General features: G+C 46.6%; 1 protein-coding gene across 9 annotated transcripts in view; it reads right to left on the minus strand.

The window, feature by feature from the left end:
* Nucleotides 1–24,552, minus strand: part of TENM4 (teneurin transmembrane protein 4) — a 680,333-nt gene that overhangs the window by 48,603 nt on the left and 607,178 nt on the right. For 6 of the 9 annotated variants that reach the window (XM_053385165.1, XM_053385167.1, XM_053385166.1 and 3 more), the window contains 5 exons: nucleotides 18,962–19,223; nucleotides 10,739–11,006; nucleotides 9,045–9,188; nucleotides 6,401–6,650; nucleotides 1,728–1,748 (listed from right to left, as the gene is read on the minus strand). In XM_053385165.1, coding sequence (XP_053241140.1) covers nucleotides 1,728–1,748; nucleotides 6,401–6,650; nucleotides 9,045–9,188; nucleotides 10,739–11,006; nucleotides 18,962–19,223 — 945 coding nt within the window. The remainder of the gene's footprint in view (nucleotides 1–1,727; nucleotides 1,749–6,400; nucleotides 6,651–9,044; nucleotides 9,189–10,738; nucleotides 11,007–18,961; nucleotides 19,224–24,552) is intronic. The other 3 variants (XM_053385169.1, XM_053385164.1, XM_053385163.1) reach the window with 1 other exon arrangement.

Raw genomic sequence — 24,552 nt, forward strand, 5'->3', positions numbered from 1 at the left:
GCGGCTCATAATCACCGGAGGTGGGCCGGAGAGGCATTAATAACCACCGGCTGACATTCCCCAGCACCTTGTTCGCCTCCAAGACTTTCAAAAGCACTTTCCGTGGAGCCTCTCGTCAAATTGGACGAGGCCGTGGCGGTGATTTACACACAATGACACACAGACAATTTGGACAATGTGACCCCTCTAACCACTTCAGGTGTGGAGGAGTGACAGGTGCCGGCAAGTCTCCCCTGGCGGCCTTCTAGAAAAAGCATTTTTCACCTCAGAAAAGTGACGGGCAGGTAGTTGCCGACGGGCCAGGTCCACCTCTTGAGTTAATTTGATCTGGCTGCCCGACCAAATTTCAATCAGTGCAGAGTTTAAAAAAGGAAAAGGAGTTCGGCCACATTTTTATGTAACTATGGGGGACCAAAACCCTCAGGTCTGGCCCGCATATGGGGTGGAATGAACCAGCTGCCTTGGGTGGCAAAATCCTGTGGGGCGGCGACCCTGTGGGTGTCCTACCCACCCCGGCAAATTTTTGCTGGAAGTCACCACCACCCAACCCCAGTAAGCGAGGCTTTGGTGGGACGGGCCTCCCTTGAAAATATTTTCCCACTTATGTCTCAATAGGCACACAAGCATGCACACACACACACACACAACATAGGATTAACCCCCCCCCCCAGCAACAACAAATATTTATTTGTGCTAGGAAAGTCGTATTTCCTTCCCTGCATGAGTGGTTTAAGATATCTGGATTCCCATACAACAACGTCGTAAACAAATGCAACATTTTGATACCCAAAGCAGTCTGAAATCTCTGTGATTTATTCTAACCTAGCTGTTTTTGTGGGGAATGTCCATTTATGGGTGGATGAGGGCAGATGTAGATCTAACCAAGTTCTAATGTACTTGGAGCAATCGGCATTGTGCTTAACTCTGCTACCAGAGAGTAAGAGATCTCTCTTCCAAACATTTCTCTCCGGCAGAAAAGACCATTGAAGTTCAGAAAGCACATAATCTTGGCATGTCCTGGGCATGATTTTAGAAAAATACCTAGGAATATAAAAAAATGCCCTGTTGGGGAAGACCAATGGCCCATCTAGTCCAGGATCCTGTCCTCACAATGGTCAACCAGATGCCAATGGGAAGCCAGACATGAGCACTCTTTCCACTTGAGATGGGCAGCAACTGGTATTCAGAGCCAAAACACCTCAATAGTGGAGGCAGAATGCAGCCATTTTTGCTAGTAGTCGCTGGCAACCGTTACCCTGCATGCATTTCTCTACTGCTCTTTGCAAGTATGTGCATCAGGCATGTTTGCCTGTACAGTCATACCTCGGGTTACAGATGCTTCAGGTTGCGTTTTTTCGGGTTATGGATTGCCAAAACCCGGAAATACCGGAATGGGTTACTTCCGGGTTTCGGCGGTCGTGCATGCGCAGAAGCACTAAACTGCACATGCGCAAAAGTGCCAAATCGCAACCTGCGCGTGCACAGATGTGCCACTGCGGGTTGCGAACGTGCATCCCGCACGGATCATGTTCGCAACCCGAGCGTCCACTGTAATTTGTGTGTGTATGTGGCATCTAGCAATAAAATATCATTTGACAAATAATCAATACACAATGTAAAAAAACCAACCATCTCCATATAGCTCAACAGGCAAGAAGTAATAAACAAGAGAGAACACGCAACGGAGGAAGGGAGAGAAAGCAACGGTTGTCCGCTTGTTGGCTTACCTATGTCTGAAATCTTTATTTCTGACAGAAGAGCAGGAAAGCAGAAGAACAACAAGACAGGAGGAGGAGGAGGAGGAGGAGGAGGAGGAGAGAGAGAGAGAGAGAGAGGAGAGAGAGAGGTTAGCGGCTGAGCTCCGAAGCATTATTAGCAGGCTGAAAACTTGACAGTAACAACCACATTGTACAAGGCAATAATAAATAAAGATTTAGCAAGCCTGACACTGATACATTTCATAATGGAGATTACTTGTCAGAGGAGCTGCCTTGTACGTTGCCGCTGCCCATCACTTGGGGGGGGGGCGAGGAGAGAAAGTGATCTCCTAGATGCCTTTGGAGTTGCAGCTTAGGTACGGAGGGACGCAGAGCAGTTGTCATGGGGTCCGCGGTTCCCACGGCCGCCTCCGTCTCGAGATGTCGTTTCTCGAGACGGATCTCCCTGGCGCTTTAGGGACGACTCATACAGCCCTCCTTGCACTTGGTGGACCGGGTACCTTTCCCCTTTCACTGCTGTGTCCTCGTGAATGCACAGAACAGCTGTGCGAACAGGCCTCATACTGTGAGCATTCGTGTTCATACCACCGGTCAGCCTGCCTCTTCTATTTTACAGAAAGGCAATTTAGCAGCTGCAGCATTGCGGCCAACAATGCACGTCGGTGTGTATTTTTAAAAAACGTTTGAGCGAGGCTCAAAAAGCAGCCGCAGGAGAGAGAGAGGGGAGAGCCGCGCTGAGGTTGAGGCTGCTGTTTGTCGTTGTCGTTGTTCCCGAACAAAAGTTACAAACCTTTCCTCGCGGCAACCTTTTCTGAAACCCCTCTGGAAAACAGGGCTTCCCACAAAGAAACCACACTGAAATGGCAGTCATCTCCAAGGGAACGTGCTTTGAAAAAGGCACAGAGTTTTAAAAAAATGTTTGCGCCCTCCAAAAAGGCCACAGTTTCCCCGGATGGCTGTTAGCCGAGACCAGCCAGTCTGTGAGCCTTGAATAATTCCTTGATCCTTGGGTGTTTAAGCACAAAAGAAACAGAAACGGCTGAAGTCTTGCTTTCATACCAGAGTAAGTTTTGTAGCTAATTTGCAGGCAAGGAAGTAAGTTGTTCTTTTGAGGACCTGGGAAAGGATTTTTGGGCAGGCTGGGCAGAAGGTTGCCTTTAAAGTCATTGAGACTATTTGCCCACCTAGACCAGTGTTGTCTGCTCGGACTGGCAGCAGCTCCCCAGGGTCTTTCTCACACTTGCTGCCTACTTGGAAGGAGTGATGCTGGAGACTGACGCTGGGACCTGTCTCCCCCACTGAACATGGCTCCTTCTTTCCTGATATGATCTCATCTGATTTAGGAATGGCTTTGTAAAGTCTAGACCAGGATTGATCCAGACCAGATCTGAGCTAAACATAGGCTAGTTCACCCCAGGATTTACAGAGAATTATGGAAGGAAGAGCTGCAGTTTGCATGGAATCATGGGCAAGGAAACTATTCTAAAACAAACCTCTTTACCCAAAGCAGTCTCAGTCCAGATTTTTTGTTTCTAAGAGTCCCAGGTCCTGAACACCGGATGCTTAATAACACCATATTCAAAGTGGTTTTATACCATTTAATGCCCCTGCAATTTTGTCCCTGCATTGTTATTTTTTAATGCTAACTCAGGAAGCAAACATTAGCTTGAAATTGGGCTGTGGGAAAAGACTGCAACAATTCCTTTCCAGAATTTTTGGATCTTGAGTGTTTAGGAAAAGAAATTTGGAAGTAGGTTCCTGCCTGGTTCGGACTAATTTCTTTAGAAGCCCCAGACTCAAAGCGAAGGTAGGCTTGGAACAAACCCTTTCACAATCTCTAGATGTGTGGACATTATGGGTTGCATCCAACATAGGTAAAGGTATAGGGACCCCTGACTGTTAGGTCCAGTCGTGGCCGACTCTGGGGTTGCGGCGCTCATCTTGCTTTATTGGCTGAGGGAGCCAGCGTACAGCTTCCGGGTCATGTGGCCAGCATGACTAAGCCGCTTCTGGAGAACCAGAGCAATGCACGGAAACACCTTTTACCTTCCCGCTGGAGCGGTACCTACTTATCTACTTGCACTTTGACGTGCTTTCGAACTGCTAGGTTGGCAGGAGCAGGGACCGAGCAACGGGAGCTCACCCCATCGCGGGGATTCAAACCGCCGACCTTCTGATCGGCAAATCCTAGGCTCTGTGGTTTAACCCAAAGCGCCACCCGTGTCCCTGTATCCAACATAGTGCTACGCTAAAGCCACCTTAACTGTACGACTTGCTCTGCTGGGATGTTGTTGCACAAAGAGAACGCAACAGCAGGTTGCACAAACACTTGGGCAAGGAATTTCTGCAAAGCACAACTGTTGCGCTGGATTCTGCTGCTGCGCAATATTGAAACCCAACCCTCTACGGCTCTTGCTTGCATTTTCGAGACAGTAACAGAAGTCAAGGACAGATCTTTCTGGCAGCTTCTCAGCGCTGTTGCCGTTCCACTAATATGGACACAGGGGAAGCACACAGGGGGAGAATTCCTTCCGATGGCAGGTCACCTTTCCATTATTTCTGACGGCAGAAAGCCCACCCTTCAAATCCCTAAAGAAGCTTCCTGCCCGCTTCTATGAACTTACTGAACTCCAGCGGGTGCAGAATGCTGCAGCGAGGCTCCTCACGGGGTCCCTGCCATGGGAGCATATTCACCCAGTGCTTTTCCAGCTGCACTGGCTCCCAGTGGAGTACAGGGTCAGATTTAAGGTGCTGCTTTTGACCTTTAAAGCCCTTCACGGCCTAGGACCCTCGTACCTACAGGACCGCCTCTCCCGGTATGCCCCACAGAGAGCCTCAAGGTCCATAAATAGCAACACCCTAGTGGTCCCAGGCCCTAAGGAAGTTAGATTGGCTTCACCCAGAGCCAGGGCCTTTTCAACTCTGGCTCTGGCTTGGTGGAACGCTCTGCCTCATGAGACAAGGGCCCTGCGGGATCTGATTTCTTTCCGCAGGGCCTGTAAGAAAGAGTTGTTCCACCTGGCCTTTGGCTTGGAGCCAATTTGATTCCCTCCCCCTTTTTCTTTTTTCTTTTCCTTTCTCCTCCTGTGATGAGGCTGCATTTTAATATTTTAATGTTTCAATATTTTAATGTTGTATTTTAATTTTCTTTTTAAGTTGTATTCATTCAGCTTGTTTTTATTATTGCTTGTTAGCTGCCCTGAGCCACGCCTTGGCTGGGGAGGGCGGGGTATAAATAAAAATTATTATTATTATTATTATTATTATTATTATTATTATTATTATTATTATCTGCAGAGCTCTCCATTGGCCTGCACTGTCCCTCCCTTTCCCTTCCAACTTGCTCCTGTTCTGCAGGGAGTTGGTAGGACGGCCAAGAAGAAGAAGAAGAAGAAGAGGAGGAGGAGTTTGGATTTGATATCCCGCCTTTCACTCCCTTTAAGGAGTCTCAAAGCGGCTAACAATCTCCTTTCCCTTCCTCCCCCACAACAAGCACTCTGTGAGGTGAGTGAGGCTGAGAGACTTCAGAGAAGTGTGACTAGCCCAAGGTCACCCAGCAGCTGCATGTGGAGGAGCAGGGAATCGAACCCAGTTCACCAGATTACAAGTCCACCGCTCTTAACCACTACACCACACTGGCTCACAGTGTGAGAAGAAGAAGAAGAAGGCAGCTTCAGGAAGGTTTGGGACCTATAAATCACAGCTAACTCGCTGTCCTACTTATGAATGACTCTCTAATGTTCCCATTACCCCTGCTACCCTTCCAATATTAGATATTTCCTTGGGGCTGCATATTAATTTTGGGCGGCAGAAGCGCTGCCAAGGAGATGGTCGGCTTCTTAGGCAAAGCCTTCTCTGTGCCCCATTTGCCCTGTCCGTCCTTTCATTGCAAAGTTTTGATCTCACTTAGCTACTGGATCCCATAATAGTCGGAGCTCAAGCTGGCTATCAGAACTGGGGGGCTTGTGGAACTGGCTCTTTGCAGATTTTGAATGTGCAGGCTGTGTTGTCACAGTCTCTCGGATTCTGCACTTCTAGGGATTTTAGGATAAAATACGTTTAGAAATGCACATTTCGAGAGACAGAGAAAATATGCATTTAAAACATGGATTTTTGTGTGGGTTGCTTAAAAGAAAAATCACAGTTTAGCATAAAAATGAGATGAAATGGACCCAGTACGTTTCCGAGCACAATTCAAAGTGTTGGTGCTGACCTTTAAAGCCCTAAACGGCCTCGGTCCAGTAGACCTGAAGGAGCGTCTCCACCCCCATCGTTCTGCCTGGACACTGAGGTCCAGTGCCGAGGGCCTTCTGGCAGTTCCCTCACTGCAAGAAGTCAAGTTACAGGGAACCAGGCAGAGGGCCTTCTCAGTAGTGGCACCCGCCCTGTGGAACGCCCTCCCACCAGATGTCAAAGAGAAGAACAACTACCAGACTTTTAGAAGACATCTGAAGGCAGCCCTGTTTAGGGAAGCGTTTAATGTTTGATGCATTATGGTATTTTAATATTTTGTTGGAAGCCGCCCAGAGTGGCTGGGGAAGCCCAGCCAGATGGGCGAGGTATAAATAATAAATTATTATTATTATTATTATTATTATTATTATTATTATTATTATTATTATTATATAATGGATGCACAAATTCAAAAGAGACTGTAATAGACAGATCTATCCCCTCCTAACCTTAATTCCAGTACATTGGTGACGTTTCCGGAGGGGAAGATTCTACGGATGTAGTTGAAGTCCCCGACGTAAAGGCTTCCATCCGAGCCGCAAGTTAAGGCAACAGGAGCCAGAAGCTTGTTCCCATCGGCAAGGCCATTGCAACTGGGGCAGGAGATGCTCCTCCTGCGGCCGTTCCCCATGATGCTCCCTATGACAGGTGGCTGCTGGGAGATGAACTGGTTCTCCCCATTTCCTTTGTGCAGGATACCTGGAGAGCAACAGAAAGCAAAACAGAGTGGTGGTGACTCCACTGCAAAGGATTTGGAGGCTGCAGCCAGGGTAGCTGTCGGGAAGCCAGCCAGCAATAAATCACACAGTATAAGTGAAGTTAACTCTTTGCTGGAAGAAACAGGATCTGCTCAGGAGTCTTCACCCTATGAGACAGATGTGGAGGCTGAAGGTCCACAATGACTGCCTAAATCTCCTTCTCTCCCGCGCAAGCAATCTGAGACTATGCCGACGCGCCTGTCTCCGCTCCTCTCTCCTCCTGTTTCAGTTTCTGCTTCTGGATTCTCTCTGTCCAAGCCTCTTCCTGTTACCCCTTCAGCTTCTGACAGCGATACTCCCTTGCCTTACCTGCTTCCTATAGGAACTAATTTTCGTATGCCGTCTCCACAAGATGTCCAGAGGGTGGCAACATGAGAACGGGGTCTTTTCTGTGGTGGCTCCCCGTTTGTGGAATGTTCTCCCCAGGGAGGCTCACCTGGCAGCTTCATTATACACCTTTAGGCGCCAGGCAAAAGCGTTCCTTTGGCTGATTAACGCTGTAAGGTAAAGGGTCCCCTGACCGTTAGATCCAGTCATGGCCGACTCTGGGTTTGTGGCACTCATCGCACTTTATTGGCCAAGGGAGCCGGGTTCAGCTTCCGGGTCATGTGGCCAGCAGGACTAAGCCTCTTCTGGCGAACCAGAGCAGCGCACGGAAACACCATTTACCTTCCCGCTGGAGTGATACCACTTTGACGTGCTTTCAAACTGTTAGGTTGGCAGGAGCAGGGACCAAGCAACAGGAGCTCACCTTGTCGCGGGGATTTGAACCGCTGACCTTCTGATCGGCAAGCCCTAGGCTCTGTGGTTTAACCCACAGCGCCACCTGCATCCCTGATTAACACTCTATGTCCTTTTAAATATGCTTGTGGGATGGAGGGGGGCATTATTAGTTTGCTTTGGTTTTGTTCTTATTTTTATTTGTGATTTTATGTTGTGAACCGCTCTGAAATCTTCAGATGAAGGGTGGTATACTACTACTACTACTACTACTACTATTACTACTACTAATAATAATACAGTCATACCTTGGAAGTTGTACAGAATCCGTTCCAGAAGTCTGTTCCACTTCCAAAACCAAAGTGCGGCTTCTGATTGGCTGCAGGAAGCTCCTGCAGCCAATCGGAAGCTACGGAAGCCCCACTGGATGTTTGGCTTCCAAAAATAGTTCACAAACCGGAACAGTCACTTTTGGGTTTGCGGCGATTGGGAGCCAAAACGTTCGAGAACAAGGCTGTTCGAAAACCAAGGTACGACTGTAGTAATAGTACCTTTTCATTAAACATCTTTAAAAACACGACCAATTTTGACCAAGACAAAAGGATACATGACATCATGGGTGATCCTTCAAAAATCTCATTTTTAGTACCTTCTGCTTCCCTGTCAAGGTTAGGGGCTTCTATTGGCCCACTCATGTGTTGGGACGCGGGTGGCGCTGTGGGTTAAAGCGATCAGAAGGTCGGCGGTTTGAATCCCCGTGACGGGGTGAGCTCCCGTTGCTCGGTCCCTGCTCCTGCCAACCTAGCAGTTTGAAAGCACGTCAAAGTGCAAGTAGACAAATAGGTACCACTCTGGCGGGAAGGTAAATGGCGTTTCCGTGCGCTGCTCTGATTCGCCAGAAGCGGCTTAGTCATGCTGGCCACATGACCTGGAAGCTGTACGCCCGCTCCCTCGGCCAAGAAAGTGAGATGAGCGCCGCAACCCCAGAGTCGGCCACGACTGGACCTAATGGTCAGGGGTACCTTTACCTTTTTTTAGTTATGTGTTAGTGAGCCACCAGCCACGCAGGAAACAACAGCTCTGCTAGATCTCCCATGACAGGTCCCTTGCTGTTCCCCTGTGATCTACCTCCCTCTAGTCCTGCTCAGGCTTCTTTGCAATGCAGCTCCACCAAAGGACACACCTGTGTGTCTTGAACAGAGAAAATACAGGGAAATCTAGGCTGGCCACCCCCAGTCCATGTGCCTGGATTTCCTCCGCTCATCCCAGACGCACCGGAATTCAAACGCTTACTCTAGAAGGACGGTGGCACTCGGGGCAACCTCTGCCAGAAGGAAAACGCTTGCAAGGGATTTGCAGAGGCCAGTTGCTCCCCGCATGCACACCCAAAGAGGTTGGCACCATATGTAGGTTGCAATAAATAATTTGTTAGCAATGTATGTGTGCGCGCACACTTTGTGTGTGCACCCCCCCTCTCGTTTGGGCTGAATTATTAATGGCGATCAAGCTACCGCTTGCCGTGCAACTGTGTCAACCCCTGTCCTATTTTTATTATTTGCAATTCGGGGCGGTGTGGGGAGAAGGAGGAAGATGGGACCAAGAAGACCTGACGCACCGCTCTGGATGTTGAGGGCGTGATGCTTGTCTAGAGACCACCCTCCGAGCTTGGAAGCGTCGATCTCGTAACCTTGAAGCACCGCCGTTCGCTTCTCCCACAGGATCAGGTCCGGACACGATTCGTATTCATAGCCAACCGAAACTGGGAGGGAGAGACAGAGAGAAATGGAGACCCGCAGCTTAATGGCCTTAGAAGTGCACACTCAGCACAGAACGGAGGTTTCTAATTGGGTGGCCGGGTTGGCGAGAAGCGGATTTCTGCAGGCTACAGCAGCTACTTATTTAAAACATCGTCACATCCATGCAGAGCATCCTTCTTTAAAGGCTACGGAGCATTATAAAAAAGGTCAGCGTAGTAATAGGTGTTGAACAAATGCACTAATGATTTTAAAACGGCCGGATCAGGGATGTGTTTATTAGACACGGAACGCTCAAGGTCTTCCGATTTGCATTTTGCGTCTTTTTTCTGCTTTAGCGGGCAGAGATGTCCACTGATGCAGGACGGGAGGAAAAAGAACTAAACGCAGAACATGCTGTGTTTTAGGACAATCCACATGTACCGTATTTTTCGCTCTATAAGACTCACCAGACCACAAGACGCACCTAGTTTTTGGAGGAGGAAAACAAGAAAAAAAATATTCTGAATCTCAGAAGCCAGAACAGCAAGAGGGATCGCTGCACAGTGAAAGCAGCAATCCTTCTTGCTGTTCTGGCTTCTGGGATAGCTGCACAGCCTGCATTTGCTCCATAAGACGCACACATTTCCCTTTACTTTTTTTAGGAGGGAAAAAGTGAGTCTTATAGAGCAAAAAATACGGTAGATTAAGCAGGTGAGCAGCGAGTGAAGGAAAGCTCCTTACTCTCTCTCTCTCAGGGCCTGGAGGCTGATGTTTGGGGGCAACAGAAGGTACCCCAGTTATGGAGCGTAAGGAAAGAAGGAAGTTGCTGCAGGATCAGGCCCAAGGCAGATCTAGCCAGGCATCTTGTTCTCACAGTGGCCAACCACATGCTCCAAGCTCCAGTTCCCAGCAAATGGTAAAAAAAGCAGGCTGAGGAATATTCCTTGCTCTGCCCATGAAAATTGCTTGTCGTGGATGTAGGCTGGCCCAGCTTTTCCACTTGGAAGGGAGGAAGCAACTGAAATTCTCCAGCCCACTCCCGTTCTCCAACTTGATGGGGGCGGGACTGTCACCATCAACAACAACCTTTCCCTCCTGCCATCACAGAAACCCTGGAAGTGACTTACACCAGACGTTTAAAAGCAATCAGTCCTCCCCAAAACCAAGCCAAGCAAAGCATAAAAGAAGAACAAGGAGCAGCAGATTAAAAAGAATAAATCATACACCCAAAAGAGCCAGGAAAAAAAGAAAAGAAATTAATGAGTTATGAGCTGGGCCGAAGGCATGCCAAACATAAAACAGTATTTAGAAGTGCCAGGAAATCGACAAGGTGGAAGCCAGGTGGATGTTCTGGGACAAGGCGTTCCACCGTTCAGGAGCAATTCCCATCATCCCTGACCACTGGGCCTGTTAGCTAGGGATGATGGGAGTTGTAGTCCCAAAACATCTGGAGGGCCGAGTTTGCCTATGCCTGCTCTAGCGTGTTCCTGTCTGCCAAGATGGTGGGAGGTGCCAAAGCCAATTGAATGGATTGGCAAACTCATGTGATAAGGGATGGAGAGTGAAGTCTTACCAAAGGCCTCTGATAACCCATACACCTTCTGGTTGTAGACGTCAGTCTTGTCCCAGATGAAGTAGTAAGAGAGATCCGGGGCGGCAGCGAACCACTTCCTGAACAGGCGTCCCTCCACGGCTACCATGAGATGGACTTTCATGAGGTTGAACGGGATGGTAGGATGGGTCAAGCTGATCCTCAGGACCGATTTGTAGCCGGGCGTACGGCTGCTCAGGTAGCTCAGCTTGATTTTGCTGCCCGAGATTTTAATCTCTTCTTGCAAGGCCTGGAAAAAAGCACCACACCAAAGTGTGTTATTATATCACATACCGAGCAGGTAAAGAAACGTACGCAGAGCTGCGATTTATGAGATGTTTATGTGCATTTCTTAAAAAGAAGAAGAAAGAAAACGGATTTCACGGATAGAACTCTGGTTTTATACACCCACGATAAGACACACTGATAAGTAAAAATAATTTATAAGCTTGTTTTTGGATGCTAAGAGATGCGCATCACTCTCAGGCTGCAATCTTATCCATCCATACCTTGAACTCCGCAGGACTTACTTCTTAGTTGGTATAAACAGAACTGTGATATCATTATTACCAACATGCTCTTCACTCTAAGGTCCCACAAAGGGCTGTAACAATTTAAAAGACAACATAAAGGTTATAAAAACCTACAATTGCAAAAATTACAATTTTATATATATATATATATATATATATATATATATATATATATATATATATATATATATATATATATATAAAACCATCATGGCACCATGAATCATAATGGATGTCTTTATTTGCATGAACACACACAATAGGTCTAACAGCGTCCCTCTGATCTATGTGGAATTTTGTTTTAGCAACCTTAAGATTCAGAAACATTTGTTTTCATTTGTTCAAGGCTTCAAGATTTCTGGAAAGCAATGCTCCTTCTGCAAGGTGAGCTTGTTTTCTCCTGCTCTGGCTTCAAGTTACAAGAAAGGAGATCCAAAACGAACACCAGGAAGGACTTTATGACAGTAAGAGCTGTTTGACAGTGGAATGTTCTTCCCTGGAAGGTAGTTCAGGATCCTAAGGAATTGTTGTTGTTGTTTAGTCGTTTAGTCATGTCCGACTCTTTGTGACCCCATGGACCAGAGCACTCCAGGCACTCCTGTCTTCCACTGCCTCCCGCAGTTTGGTCAAACTCATGTTGGTAGCTTCGAGAACACTGTCCAACCATCTCGTCCTCTGTCGTCCCCTTCTCCTTGTGCCCTCCATCTTTCCCAGCATCCGGGTCTTTTCCAGGGAGTCTTCTCTTCTCATGAGGTAGCCAAAGTATTGGAGCCTCAGCTTCAGGATCTGTCCTTCCAGTGAGCACTCAGGGCTGATTTCCTTCAGAATGGATCGGTTTGATCTTCTTGCAGTCCATGGGACTCTCAAGAGTCTCCTCCAGCACCATAATTCAAAAGCATCAATTCTTTGGCGATCAGCCTTCTTTATGGTCCAGCTCTCACTTCCATACATCACTACTGGGAAAACCATAGCTTTAACTAGACGGACCATTGTTGGCAGATCTTTTTGGCAAAGATCCTCCTTCATGGATCACTGCCTTGCCGTGGCAAAGGGGCTTCAATAACTCAGAGAAGCTATGAGCTATGCCGTGCAGGGCCACCCAAGATGGACAGGTCATAGTGGAGAGTTTTGACCAAATGTGTTCCACCTGGAAGCCACTCCAGTATCCCTGCCAAGATAACTCCATGGACAAAAACAACAGGATAAACCTACACAAATCTGGAGTGGAGGCCATAAGGCATTTGGACAGCGCCTTGTATGCTTCCTTCCGGCAACTCCTGCAGCCAAACTGGTGCCAAACGTCTTGCTCTGCTTTCCTTTGGACCATGTCAACGAGGCCGAGGGTGTGTGTGTCTTGTCATCTGAGCAGCCTAGGACCTCAATAACACTCCAGGGATATCACGTTGGTACGACTAACACAGCAGTTTAACTTCACCCCCCGAGGCACACTCCATTGTCTCTCGGGACAGATGGATGCCAACGAAAAGGATTGCCGCAGCAAACATTTCCCTTTGATCAGAAGGCAGGCAGGGTAGCCAATGCAGTGCTCTGCAAATGGTACTGGGAGTTCTAACTCCCATCATCCCTAGTCAGCGTGGCCAACGGTGTGGGCTGATGAGTGTTGTAGTCCAATCACATCAGGAGGGCACCATGTTGGCTCTCTCTGGTGCACATTTCCAATGCAGGGTCTTAGATTATGTGTGTATGTGTGTGTGGGGAGAGGATACATTGCAAAAAGTTAGGCAATCATTGGTGACTCAGGAATAATGGATGCTTCACACAGCACGACAGTTGATAGAAAATGCCTTTTCTAACATAGTGCCGGCTGTGTGACACATATGCGTAACTGAGAAAGAAATAAAACCATGTCTTCCCCCCACCCTTTTGAGCTATTCCCCCCCCCATGCATTCAGATTCATGTAAACTTGAGCAATTCATTGATTAGTCGACTTAAATCTCATATATTTTATCAACGGAGATTTCTTTGATTAGGCAAATCCTACCAGTTTTTGGTTTTTTTTTCAATGTTAATTTTTCATCTGTCCCCCAAGCCACTTTAAAATGTGAAAATAAATAAATAATTAAGAAAAGGGTTGCTTTGAGCTACTAGCAAGGACCCAAAATATTTCCCCGAAGTGGTAATTTATAAGCCCGGAGCTTTTTTTGCATCTCTCGACAAACTGATAGACCTGGAAAGTTAATAGTGCTGTTTCCTTGATCTCATACATATTTACTTTCCCCGAATGCAGCCTTTTCAATTTACATAGCTTGCTGGGTATGAGCTCGAAGAAACAACAGAACTGGGGAAAACCGGGGACTTGTTTTTTTTTTTTTTTAAAAAAAACTTTTACAAGCTTATCTGCCAGGCATGCTGGAATCCAACACAGCCAGTTACAAGCCGAGGAAGGGGAGGTGGCCCTTTAATGCAATCTGAGAGAAAGCGTTGTTTGCAACATATTGCCCTGATGCTATGTTATTAAATTATTGCTTCGCTCTGCTGTGGCCCATCTTCCTCACCCGACTGCTGTGTCTCGTACTGAAGGTCAGTTGTGGGAGAAAGCAAAGAGCAGCGAAAGGCTTTGGTGCAAAACGATGGAAGGAATTCCAAAATGGCAGCACTTTGGAACACACATGGTCATTCCTCTTCTGGTCGCTGCTGTGGATACACAATCTTGACTGCCTGTCTTCAGGTGCCGTGGCAGACTTTGGACTTTAACATTTCTGTGGCGCCCTAGGCAGTGACAAAATTCGGTGCCCCCCTTGCCTCTTGCCTTCCATTGCTCATCATTGCTGCAGCATCCCCCTCTCGGCTCCGTGCCCAGTGCAGGCGAACCCCCTAAATCTACCTCTGCCAGGCACTGACATGGGTGGTGCTGTGGTCTAAACCACTGCGCCTCTTGGGCTTGCCAATCAGAAGGTCAGCGGTTCAAATCCCTGTGACGGAGTGAGCTCCCGTTGCTCTGTCCCAGCTCCTGCCAACCTAGCAGTTCCAAAGCACGCCAGTGCAAGTAGATAAATAGGTACCGCTGCAGCGGGAAGGTAAACGGCGTTTCCGTGCGCTCTATTTTCCGTCACAGTGTATCGTTGCGTCAGATGCGGTTTAGTCATGCTGGCCACATGACCTGGAAAGCTTTCTGTGGACAACCGCTGGCTCCCTTGGCCTGAAAAGCGAGATGAGGGCTGCAACCCCATAGTTGCCTTTGACTGGTCTTAACCGTCCAGGGGTCCTTTACCTTTTACCTGTCTGCAAGGGATTCCCACATGGCAGGTTTGAGGTTGCCAGCCTTCATGCCACTTCTGCAGACATCTTTGTAATAATAATAATAATAATAATAATAATAATAATAATAATAATAATAAATTATTTGTACCCCACCCATCTGGTTGGGTTTCCCCAGCCACTCTGGGCGGCTTTCAAGAAATATAAAAAATACAACAAAATGTCACACATTAAAAACTTCCCTGAACATTCCCTTCAGATGTTTTCTAAATGTCAGGTAGTTGATAATCTCTTTGACATCTGATGGGAGGGTGTTCCACAGGGCGGGCGCCAATACTGAGAAGGCCCTCTGCCTGATTCCCTGTAGCTTTGCTTCTCGCAATGAGGGAATTGCCAGAAGGCCCTCGGAGCTGGACCTCAGCGTCCGGGCAGAACGATGGGGCTGGAGACGCTCCTTCAGGTCTACTGGGCCGAGGCTGTTTAGGGCTTTAATGGTCAACACCAACACTTTGAATTGTGCTCTTAAATGTACAGAGTTTTTCTGCCAATGGGCCTGGCACCTGAAGCCAGCTCCTTGGGATCCTGCCATTTTCTATTTTGTGGAGACGACCAAATCAGCCGCTGTGGCATGAGTGCGAACATGCTGGTAACATGGGCTTGGGAGAGCACATCTATGCTTGAGACTCTGTCTTGCCACATGATGCCCCAAATCTCCCTGACGCAGCACATTTAGAAGGCGTTGAGGCGCCGCTCCTAACGGTTTTAAGTTGCCCATTACTCACTTCCATAAAGCAGCATTCTCTTGTTCTTCATTTATCATTTATTTATACTTCCCAGAAATATACATTTCACCACTTTTACAATCATTTTAACATTTTAAAGCTTGACTTCCTTCCTCCTCTTTCTGCGTTTCCTTAACTTTTATTTTTAATACCTTCTGCATATCCAAATTACCTTAACTTACTCATTTATTTATCTTCTTTAAATATATGCTCTCATGTAGCTGCAGGTTATTACAATAATCCAGCCAGTGTTTTTTTATCTGTTTGCAATTTATCTGTAAATATTCAACAAACCATTTCCATTCTTTTATAAAAAGTTTTGTCATCTTCATTTCTTATTCTTCCGGTAAGTTTCACCATTTCTGCGTATTCCATCAGTTTTTGTATCCATTCTTCCTTTTACCGGGACTTCTTCTTCTCCTCTCCATTTTTGGGCAAGTAATTTTCTTTGCCGCTGTCGTCGCATATGTGAATAAATTCCTATACAATCTAGGTAGTTCTATCCCTACAATTCCCAAGGGATAAAGGTAAAGGGACCCCTGACCATTAGGTCCAGTCATGACCGACTCTGGGGTTGCGGCGCTCATCTCGCTTTACTGGCCGAGGGAGCCGGCGTACAGCTTCCGGGTCATGTGGCCAGCATGACTAAGCCGCTTCTGGCGAACCAGAGCAGCACACGGAAACACCATTTACCTTCCCACTGGAGTGGTACCTATTTATCTACTTGCACTTTGACGTGCTTTTGAACTGCTAGGTTGGCAGGAGCAGGGACCGAGCAACGGGAGCTCACCCCGTCATGGGGATTTGAACCGCCGACCTTCTGATCGGCAAATCCTAGGCTCTGTGGTTTATCCCACAGCGCCACCCGTGTCCCTTCCCAAGGGGCTTCTTATAAAGCAGCATTCTCAGCCCACAAGCCAGGTCGGTTTCACACTGGGATCTCCCTCTGTTTCTGAAAAATCTCACCCCATTGCTCCTTTCACCCAGTGGCTGCTGAGCACAAACAGGAGGTAGGAAAGGCAATGCAAGATGCCAGATAATCTGGATTCCCTTTGCCTGCTATATTTCCCCTCTCTGCACGCTGCAAAGCCTTGAGTGATAATTTCCGAGTCCCTTTCCTTCCCTCCCATCGAATTGTAAATAACATAGCTCTAGGAGTGAGGGGTTTTTTCCCCTCCTTCTCCCCAGCAGAGACAATTGCAGATTGTCTCCGCTGGTGACTGTTGTTAACCGGCGTTTCCCTGCCAGTCGATCAGATACGGGCAGAAACAAATAATGGCGACGTGAGCGGCAAGCTTTAAATATCAAAAATATGCAAATGCCTATGCAAATTAGTCCGAGACCCAGAGGGGAAGTAAGCATTTGTGTGTGTGTATTTGTATAACGAGGGGAAAGGCCATGCGTACTTTCCATGAGTAACACAGGAAGCTGGTTTTTTACGAGTCAAAACCGCTGGTGCATCTAGCACCAGTTCTGTCTACTCTGACTGGCAGAAGCTCTCCAGGTTTCAGGCAGGAATCTTTCAAAACCTTATGCAAGGATATCAGGGATTGAAAATAGGACCTTCTGAATGCAAAGCATGGACACAACTCCCCCAAATGCTAAAATCCTGCCCTTTTTAGATGCAAAACATTAACGAAGTTGAAACAAACGAATTCCTTCCAGTAGCAACTTAAAGGTAAAGGGACCCCTGACCATTAAGTCCAGTCGTGGCCGACTGGACTCTGGGGTTGCGGCGCTCATCTCGCTTTATTGGCCGAGGGAGCCGGCGTTTGTCCGCAGACAGCTTCCGGGTCATGTGGCCAGCATGACTAAGCCACTTCTGGCGAACCAGAGCAGCGCACGGAAACGCCGTTTACCTTCCCACCGGAGCGGTACCTATTTATCTACTTGCACTTTGATGTGCTTTCGAACTGCTAGGTTAGCAGGAGCTGGGACCGAGCAACGGGAGCTCACCCTGTCGCGGGGATTCGAACCGCCGACCTTCTGATCGGCAAGTCCTAGGCCCTGTGGTTTAATCCACAGCGCCACCCGCGTCCCTTAAGTAGCACCTTAGAGACCAACTAAGTTTGTTATTTGGTATGAGCTTTCGTGTGCATGCACACTTCTTCAGATTAAAAAAGTTGCATCAGGTTGAACAGGGGGAAGGAATGCTATGCGAGTGGCTGTTTAACCCTCTCTTTGAAGGCACTGGTCTATTAAAGATTCTCCCCAGTTGGTTTTCTGTCGTTTAAGGAAAGGGCATTGTCCCTCTGTATCTTTTTCCCCTCTTGGGAGAAAATGGCAGCTGAGGAGGAGGATTTTGAACAGACAAATTGGGGGCAAGGGGATCGTTACCCTTGCCTGCCCCTCCTCCAAACACATTGGTTCTCAAGTCTACCTTCTGTGGCTGCTTTGCATTTAGCAGTGCCTGCCCAGCAAATAAACTACTGTGGTACCTTGGTTCTCAAATGCCTTGGTACTCAAACAGTTTGGAGCCCAAACACTGCAAACCCAGAAGGAAGTATTCCGGTTTGCGAACTTTTTTCAGAAGCCGAACGTGCTCCGTTTTTAGTGTTACACTTCTGTTTTGAGTGCCACACTTCCGTTTTGAGTGTTACGCAAAGGTCAGTCTGTTTTTAAGATTTATTTTGTGTTTTTGTGGCTCTTTTTTGTTTGTTTTTGTGATTGTGTGGAACCCAGTTCAGCTACTGATTGATTGTGTAACTGCAGTACATTGTTTATTGCTTTCATTTTATGGATCAATGGTCTCGTTAGATAGTAAAACTCATGTTAAATTGCTGGTATCTGAAGAAGTGTGCATGCACACGAAAGCTTATACCCAGAACAAACTTAGTTGGTCTCTAAGGTGCTACTGGACTATTTTTTTTTCCAATTTCGACTGTGTCAGACCAACATGGCTACCTATCTGAATATAGAATGCTGTTTTAGGTGTTGTTTCTAAAAGTCTAGAACGGATTAATCCATTATGAATTACTTTCTATGGGAAAGAACGCCTTGGTTTGGGAATGCTTTTGGTTTTGGAACTGACTTCCAGAACAGATGAAGTTTGAGAACCAAGGTACCACATGCAACATGTAGTTTGGCCTTTTCACAAGCAAAGGCATATATGTATATGTAATATTTATTACGGTCCAGAGACTCAACAAATTGTTACAAAGCAATGCACAATTCAGACAGCCTACCTCCAGGTTAAACAAGCATTTTGTTCAGACTTAAAGATAGGGATCATTGGTTCTTGCAACAAGCGATAAAAACTTCGCCACTGCTAATGTTCTAGTGTTCGTCTGGTCTTCCAATAGGAACCTGACATAGTGAGCCTCTGATTTTCCCGGGAAAGGTACCAGCAAGGGTAATATCAGTTCAGTTCTGACAGAGCGATTTATAATTAGAAAAGGCTTTGGCTGACCTGTAAGCTGACTTGTAGCTGTGCTGAAATTCGTTTTAACTGGGTTTTTTTTATTGTCTTAATTTTTCAAAATCGGGCATTATCGCTGCTTTAATCACAACACGATGTTTTGTTAATGCTGGTTCTAACATATGTACGCGTCTGCTTGGCTTGCTCGTTTTTCCCACGTTGAGCTGGCCTCTGAGACCACAACCTCCCTGCTCAGTAGAGACAAGCTGGACCTGCAATCAGAAATACCCTTTCTCCCCCTTGTGGTCCTACCTCTATCTCTGGGACGATGGGACCTCTCTCTGAGCAGGAGCTGGCGAACGCCGTCAGAGGGGAAGGCGAGACCACAGGGTTGGGCCGGGCGAAGTTGCTCAGGTCGCAGCTGGGGATGTCGTTCTCTTCGTGCCTCATGACGATGGTCTCCATGACGAAGAAGCGGTCCCACGGCAGCCAGAGGGTGTGCTCCTGGGTGATGAAAGGCGCCCGCTCAAAGTGCAAGATGATGGAGATTCCGCCGTTGGTCACCAGGTCAAAGCTGTCAATGTAAACACAAGAACCAGGCGTTGGAAATCTGTGCAGCTCAACCCTTCACTGAGCTTCTCAGTTCCCGGGTCACACTGGAAAGTGACCACCAGACAGAACCTAAGAACCAGTCTAATTTAAGAGGTGTACACAAGGAGCATTTTGTTATAGAATCAATGGAAACAACCGTACTTTTCAGTGTATAAGACTAGGGTTTTTTCCTCTAAAAATTATGCTTAAAAGTGGGGGTCGTCTTATACGTGGATAGTGCATAATGAGGACAGTTGGCCTTTGGTGAAGATTTGACGTTTTTATCCCCCAAAAAGTTTTTGATTTGAGTTTCTACTGAAATGAGGCTGCATTTTAATGTTGTATTTTAATCTTGTTTTTAAGTTGTATTTTAATCAATTGTTTTTATACCTGGTGTTAGCCGCCCTGAGCCTGGTCTTGACTGGGGAGGACGGGGTATAAATAATAATAATAATAATAATAATAATAATAATAATAATAATTATTATTATTTGCTACTGCTGTCAGTGGGCATTGTGCATATTATTGGTTGCTGCCTCAATGGGTGGTGTTGATTGGCTGCTGTTGAGGCAATTGGGCGGGCGATTGGGAGCTTCTGCTGGCGATGGGACAAACAAGAGGTGGACTTTTGCGGTACATGAGCAGTTTTCAGCAATCCCAAAAAATTCAACAACTCTGGGCAATCCTCTGCAGAAAAGTTCATCAACTCTGGGCAACCTGCCGCAAAAAAGTGCCATCTCCCCCCATTTTCTTAAACCTGAGTCCCCCAAAATAGGGGGCGTCTTATACATGGAAAAATATGGTAGTTGTTTTTTTTTGGTCTGCACACAATCCAGATCTATGGTGTTATGTACTGAAGTTCTCACCCTGGGCCAGCAGGGGGATACTGTAGATAGTTTTCACTCAGGTCCACATATGCAAACAGGGGATTGAAAGTGACGTTCAGTGATTGGCTAGTTACAAAAAGTGGTTACTGTTGCGTTCTAGTAGAGCTCTATATAAGCAGGCTGGCCGAACCCTTCAGTTCAGTTCAGTTCTGGCCTGTGAATAAACAAGAGCTGTTTTGAAGAATCGCTGTGTCGTCTGATATGTTCACCCACAACATATGGAGTATTCTTTGCCCCTGAAAAGCGCTTCCCGAGAAACTGCCTTCGTTCCGAAAAGAAACACTCGTTGCAGATTGATTCTGTGTTTCCCCACAGCGTGTCATCTTGACAACGAATGAAAGCAGACATAGGGGGTCCCAACAAGGTATTCACACCAGCCCAGTGGTGCTGTGGGTGGGCGTACACCTAGGCTGAAACCACCAAGATTGCTGGACGATATAAAGAAGACGCTATGGGGAAAAAATGAGATTTTCAGAGGTGAATATTCTCTTGAACTGTATGCCCATTGTATGGAAATTGACAACAGGACAGCGAAAATAGATTCCATCTGCCCTAATGGTGACTGAGAGACTGATGCTGATGAATTGGAAGAACAGAGAGAACGATTCTCCTTAATCAATGGCTTGACAACACGGCAACATTGGCAACTTATGAATGGACAGCTTATAGACAGAGACTTTCTTTGGATGAATACAATGATACCTGGAATCAGCTTACAAAGAATATATTAGGTTATTGGCAATTATATGCATTTTAGGATAATAAGAATATACATATCTGTAACTGTTTATTTAACTTATATGCAGAATTCACCATGCGAAAGGCTGGGCTGGATGAATCCCAAGCCAGAATTAAGATTGCTGGAAGAAATATCAACAACCTCAGATATGCAGATGACACAACCTTGATGGCAGAAAGTGAGGAGGAATTAAAGAACCTTTTAATGAGGGTGAAAGAGGAGAGCGCAAAATATGGTCTGACGCTCAACATCAAAAAAACTAAGATCTTGGCCACTGGTCCCATCACCTCCTGGCAAATAGAAGGGGAAGAAATGGAGGCAGTGAGGGATTTTACTTTCTTGGGCTCCATGATCACTGCAGATGATGACAGCAGTCACAAATTAAAAGACGCCTGCTTCTTGGGAGAAAAGCAATGACAAACCTTGACAGCATCTTAAAAAGCAGAAACATGCTGACAACAAAGGTCCCTTTAGTTAAAGCCATGGTCTTCCCAGTAGTGATGTATGGAAGTGAGAGCTGGACCATCAAGAAGGCTGATCGCTGAAGAATGGATGCTTTTGAATTCTGGTGCTGGAGGAGACTCTTGAGAGTCCCATGGACGGCAAGAAGATCAAACCTATCCATTCTGTAGGAAATCAGGCCTGAGTGCTCCCTGGAAGGACAGATCCTGAAGCTGAGGCTCCAAGACTTTGGCCACCTCATGAGAAGAGAAGACTCCCTGGAAAAGACCCTGATGCTGGGAAAGATGGAGGGCACAAGGAGAAGGGGATGACAGAGGACGAGATGGTTGGATAGTGTTCTCGAAGCTACCAGCATGAGTTTGACCAAACTGCGGGAGGCCGTGGAAGACAGGAGTGCCTGCCGTGCTCTGGTCCATGGGGTCACGAAGAGCCGGAGATGACTAAACAACAACATATTAATACGGTTATGTAAAACCATTTACCCCCTTTTTTCCAATCTCGCTCACTTTTTTATATCTTTTCTCACTTGGTCTTTTTATAAATGAAATTATTCTAATAAAATATCAGTAAAAATAAAGATTGCAACCCCCACTTCTTTCTTTATGCACCTGGGGCAAGTGCAGGATAACCCCATGAAGAGGACAATAAAATAACTACACCCATCCTTGGTTGACGGCAGTCTAGAATGCAAACATTTTAGCACGGATAGGCCTAAACAGTTCCACATTGGGGGAAACCCACACTTTTGTGCTTTGAATGGGTTAGTGTGTACAGCCCTGGAGACAAAACCTGGAATCATCCCAAATGTGTGCTTTAGAGAGGACAGATTTTTTTTTTTGCCATGAAGTGATAATAAAATGCTTCCATTTTTTAAAACCTCCTTATTTATATATATAAACGAAGTGAGATGTTTATTCTGCAATTCAAATAGAGACATCAAAAACTCTGGCCGCTCGCTTTTAAAAGCCTCCATTTCTTGCTTGCCAGCGAAATGAAGAGCATTTAAGTCTTGATGAGGGCATTTTTAACAGCTAGTTAGCATTTGGCAAAGCCTGGAAAGCAGGCCTGGGGCTGAGTATGAAATGTGGGGAGGGGGGGCGACTACAAAAAGCACTGGGGTTGTTTTCCTTTTAAATACTAAAAATAAAATAAAGGAGTTCAACAAGCGGCTGGAAAAAGAAGGGTCGCTTATAAATGAAAGCATCTCTTCTTTGCTTCACTGGCGAGGGGAGTTGCTAGGAACAGTGAACTCTAATGAGCTTTAGAACCATGCTTCCTTTTGGCACAACGGTGAAACTGGGGAAAAAAGGGAAGGAATCGATCTCAAGCAGGAGAGGAAAACACAGAGGCGACATTGTTGTTGCGGGAGACGCTGCTAGTCATCAGCTCCTGCCTTCGCCTTGAAGTTACCTTGATGAGGCCAAGAAGCGATGAAGGAAAGAGAATGAGAGATAAGACCCAAGCCGGCGGAATCAAAATGAAAACCGCCAGCAAAACTCTCCTCCTATCAGGAAGCATCAAAGCGTTCTCTCTGACAAGGGCCGCCGATGATGCCCTGGCCTTTACGAAAGCTCTTTCAGAAGCGTGTGGTCTCCAGTCCTACCTAGTCAATGGCTCAAAGAGAGAATTTTGTTGTTGTAAAAAGAAGAGCGAGTTTTACAGCTTGCCTCTGCGAACTTTTCCACTGAGGTGGAAATGCACGCAGCCTTAGGAGGGCTCTCCCCAGCCCCCTTGGAATGCCCCGCTCCTATATTCTCAGGACTCAGCCACAGCACCAGGAAACAGCCACAACTCCACCGAGGTTTCCAATGTTTCAACGCAACATGCACCTGAGATGCTTAGAGGACGCTGTGTGCTGTGCAGTAAGGCGGCTAAAACCAGTGTCAGTGGAGAGGAATGGCACACTGGTGTCAGGAGTTCAGCCTGCACTCGATTAGGACCCTGGCAGAGACCCATGCCCAACTGGCATGTTCCCTCCCTCCTGGTCTTTTTTCGGGAGCTTCAAAAGCTTTCTCCAACCCAAACATCACAGCGACCGATGCCAACCGAAACCGACACATTTAGGGATCCGCAGAGTCTTCGCAGCATTGCGTAACAGACCTCAGCAACTCAGCATTTTGGCTAATCTACTTTATTTACATATAAACACACACGGAGCACTGCAACATGGCTCCTTCTCTCTCTAGCATCAGACAGCAAAGAGAAAAAGAACAAAGGACAATAGCCCCACTTCACGGAACACAGTGACACAAACATCCTGTCTCCGTCACTTCCCACTTTGTGGAGTCAAAACATGCACTGTCATGTGAAAGACAACAATCCCATGACTGCAATCAGGGAGCAGGAATTCTAACAGGCGGAAGCTGCCTCATATTGACACAGACTGCTGGTTCCTGTAGCTCGGCATCATCTACAAGGACTGCAAACATCTCTCTGGGGGTTCAGAGAGGAGTTTACCTGGATACGCTGGGGAATGAGCCAGGGACCTTCTGCAAGCAAAGCAGCTGCAGTACCACTGAATCATGACCCTTATTCATGGAGGCAGCTGCACAAACCACAAAGGATCGCCATTATTACAACTCAAATGCCCTCCATTGAATTTTCTGGAATTTGGCTGGTTTGGTCATTTACTGCCCACACCAAGGTCTTCCACGTATTGTTGGATTCCATTTCCCACCAGCTCCAGCTTCCTTGGAGGTTTCCAAGCAGAGGTTGAATGACTGTCTTTAGTTTAGATTCCTGCATTGCAGGGGGTTGGATTAGGAGACACTCTGGGGTTCTTTCCAACTCTATGATTCTATGCACGGCGACCAATCCCTACTTTTCCCACTGTAGTTTAAGCCAATTCTTTCCCTTCTTTGCTGTGCCTTCTTTCATTCAGAATAGCCTGGTGGGCTCAGAGACAATACCCCGTGGTGGGAAGTACATTTATCTGGCTACCACTAAGTAATGAATCAGGTGAGGAGGATTGTCTATTTCCCCCCACCCCACCCCTCACCTAATAATAATAATAATAATAATAATAATAATATTTATACGCCACCTATCTGGCTGGATTTCCCCAGCCACTATGGGCAGCTCGCAACAGAATAACATCATCATCAACAACAACAACAACAACAATAATAAAGTGATAAAACATCAGACATTAAAAACTTCCCTAAACAGGGCTGCCTTCAGATGTCTTCTAAAAGTCTGATAGTTGTTTATTTCCTTGATATCTG

This window comes from Podarcis raffonei, chromosome 4, assembly GCF_027172205.1.
Source record: "Podarcis raffonei isolate rPodRaf1 chromosome 4, rPodRaf1.pri, whole genome shotgun sequence".
NCBI lineage: Eukaryota > Metazoa > Chordata > Lepidosauria > Squamata > Lacertidae > Podarcis > Podarcis raffonei.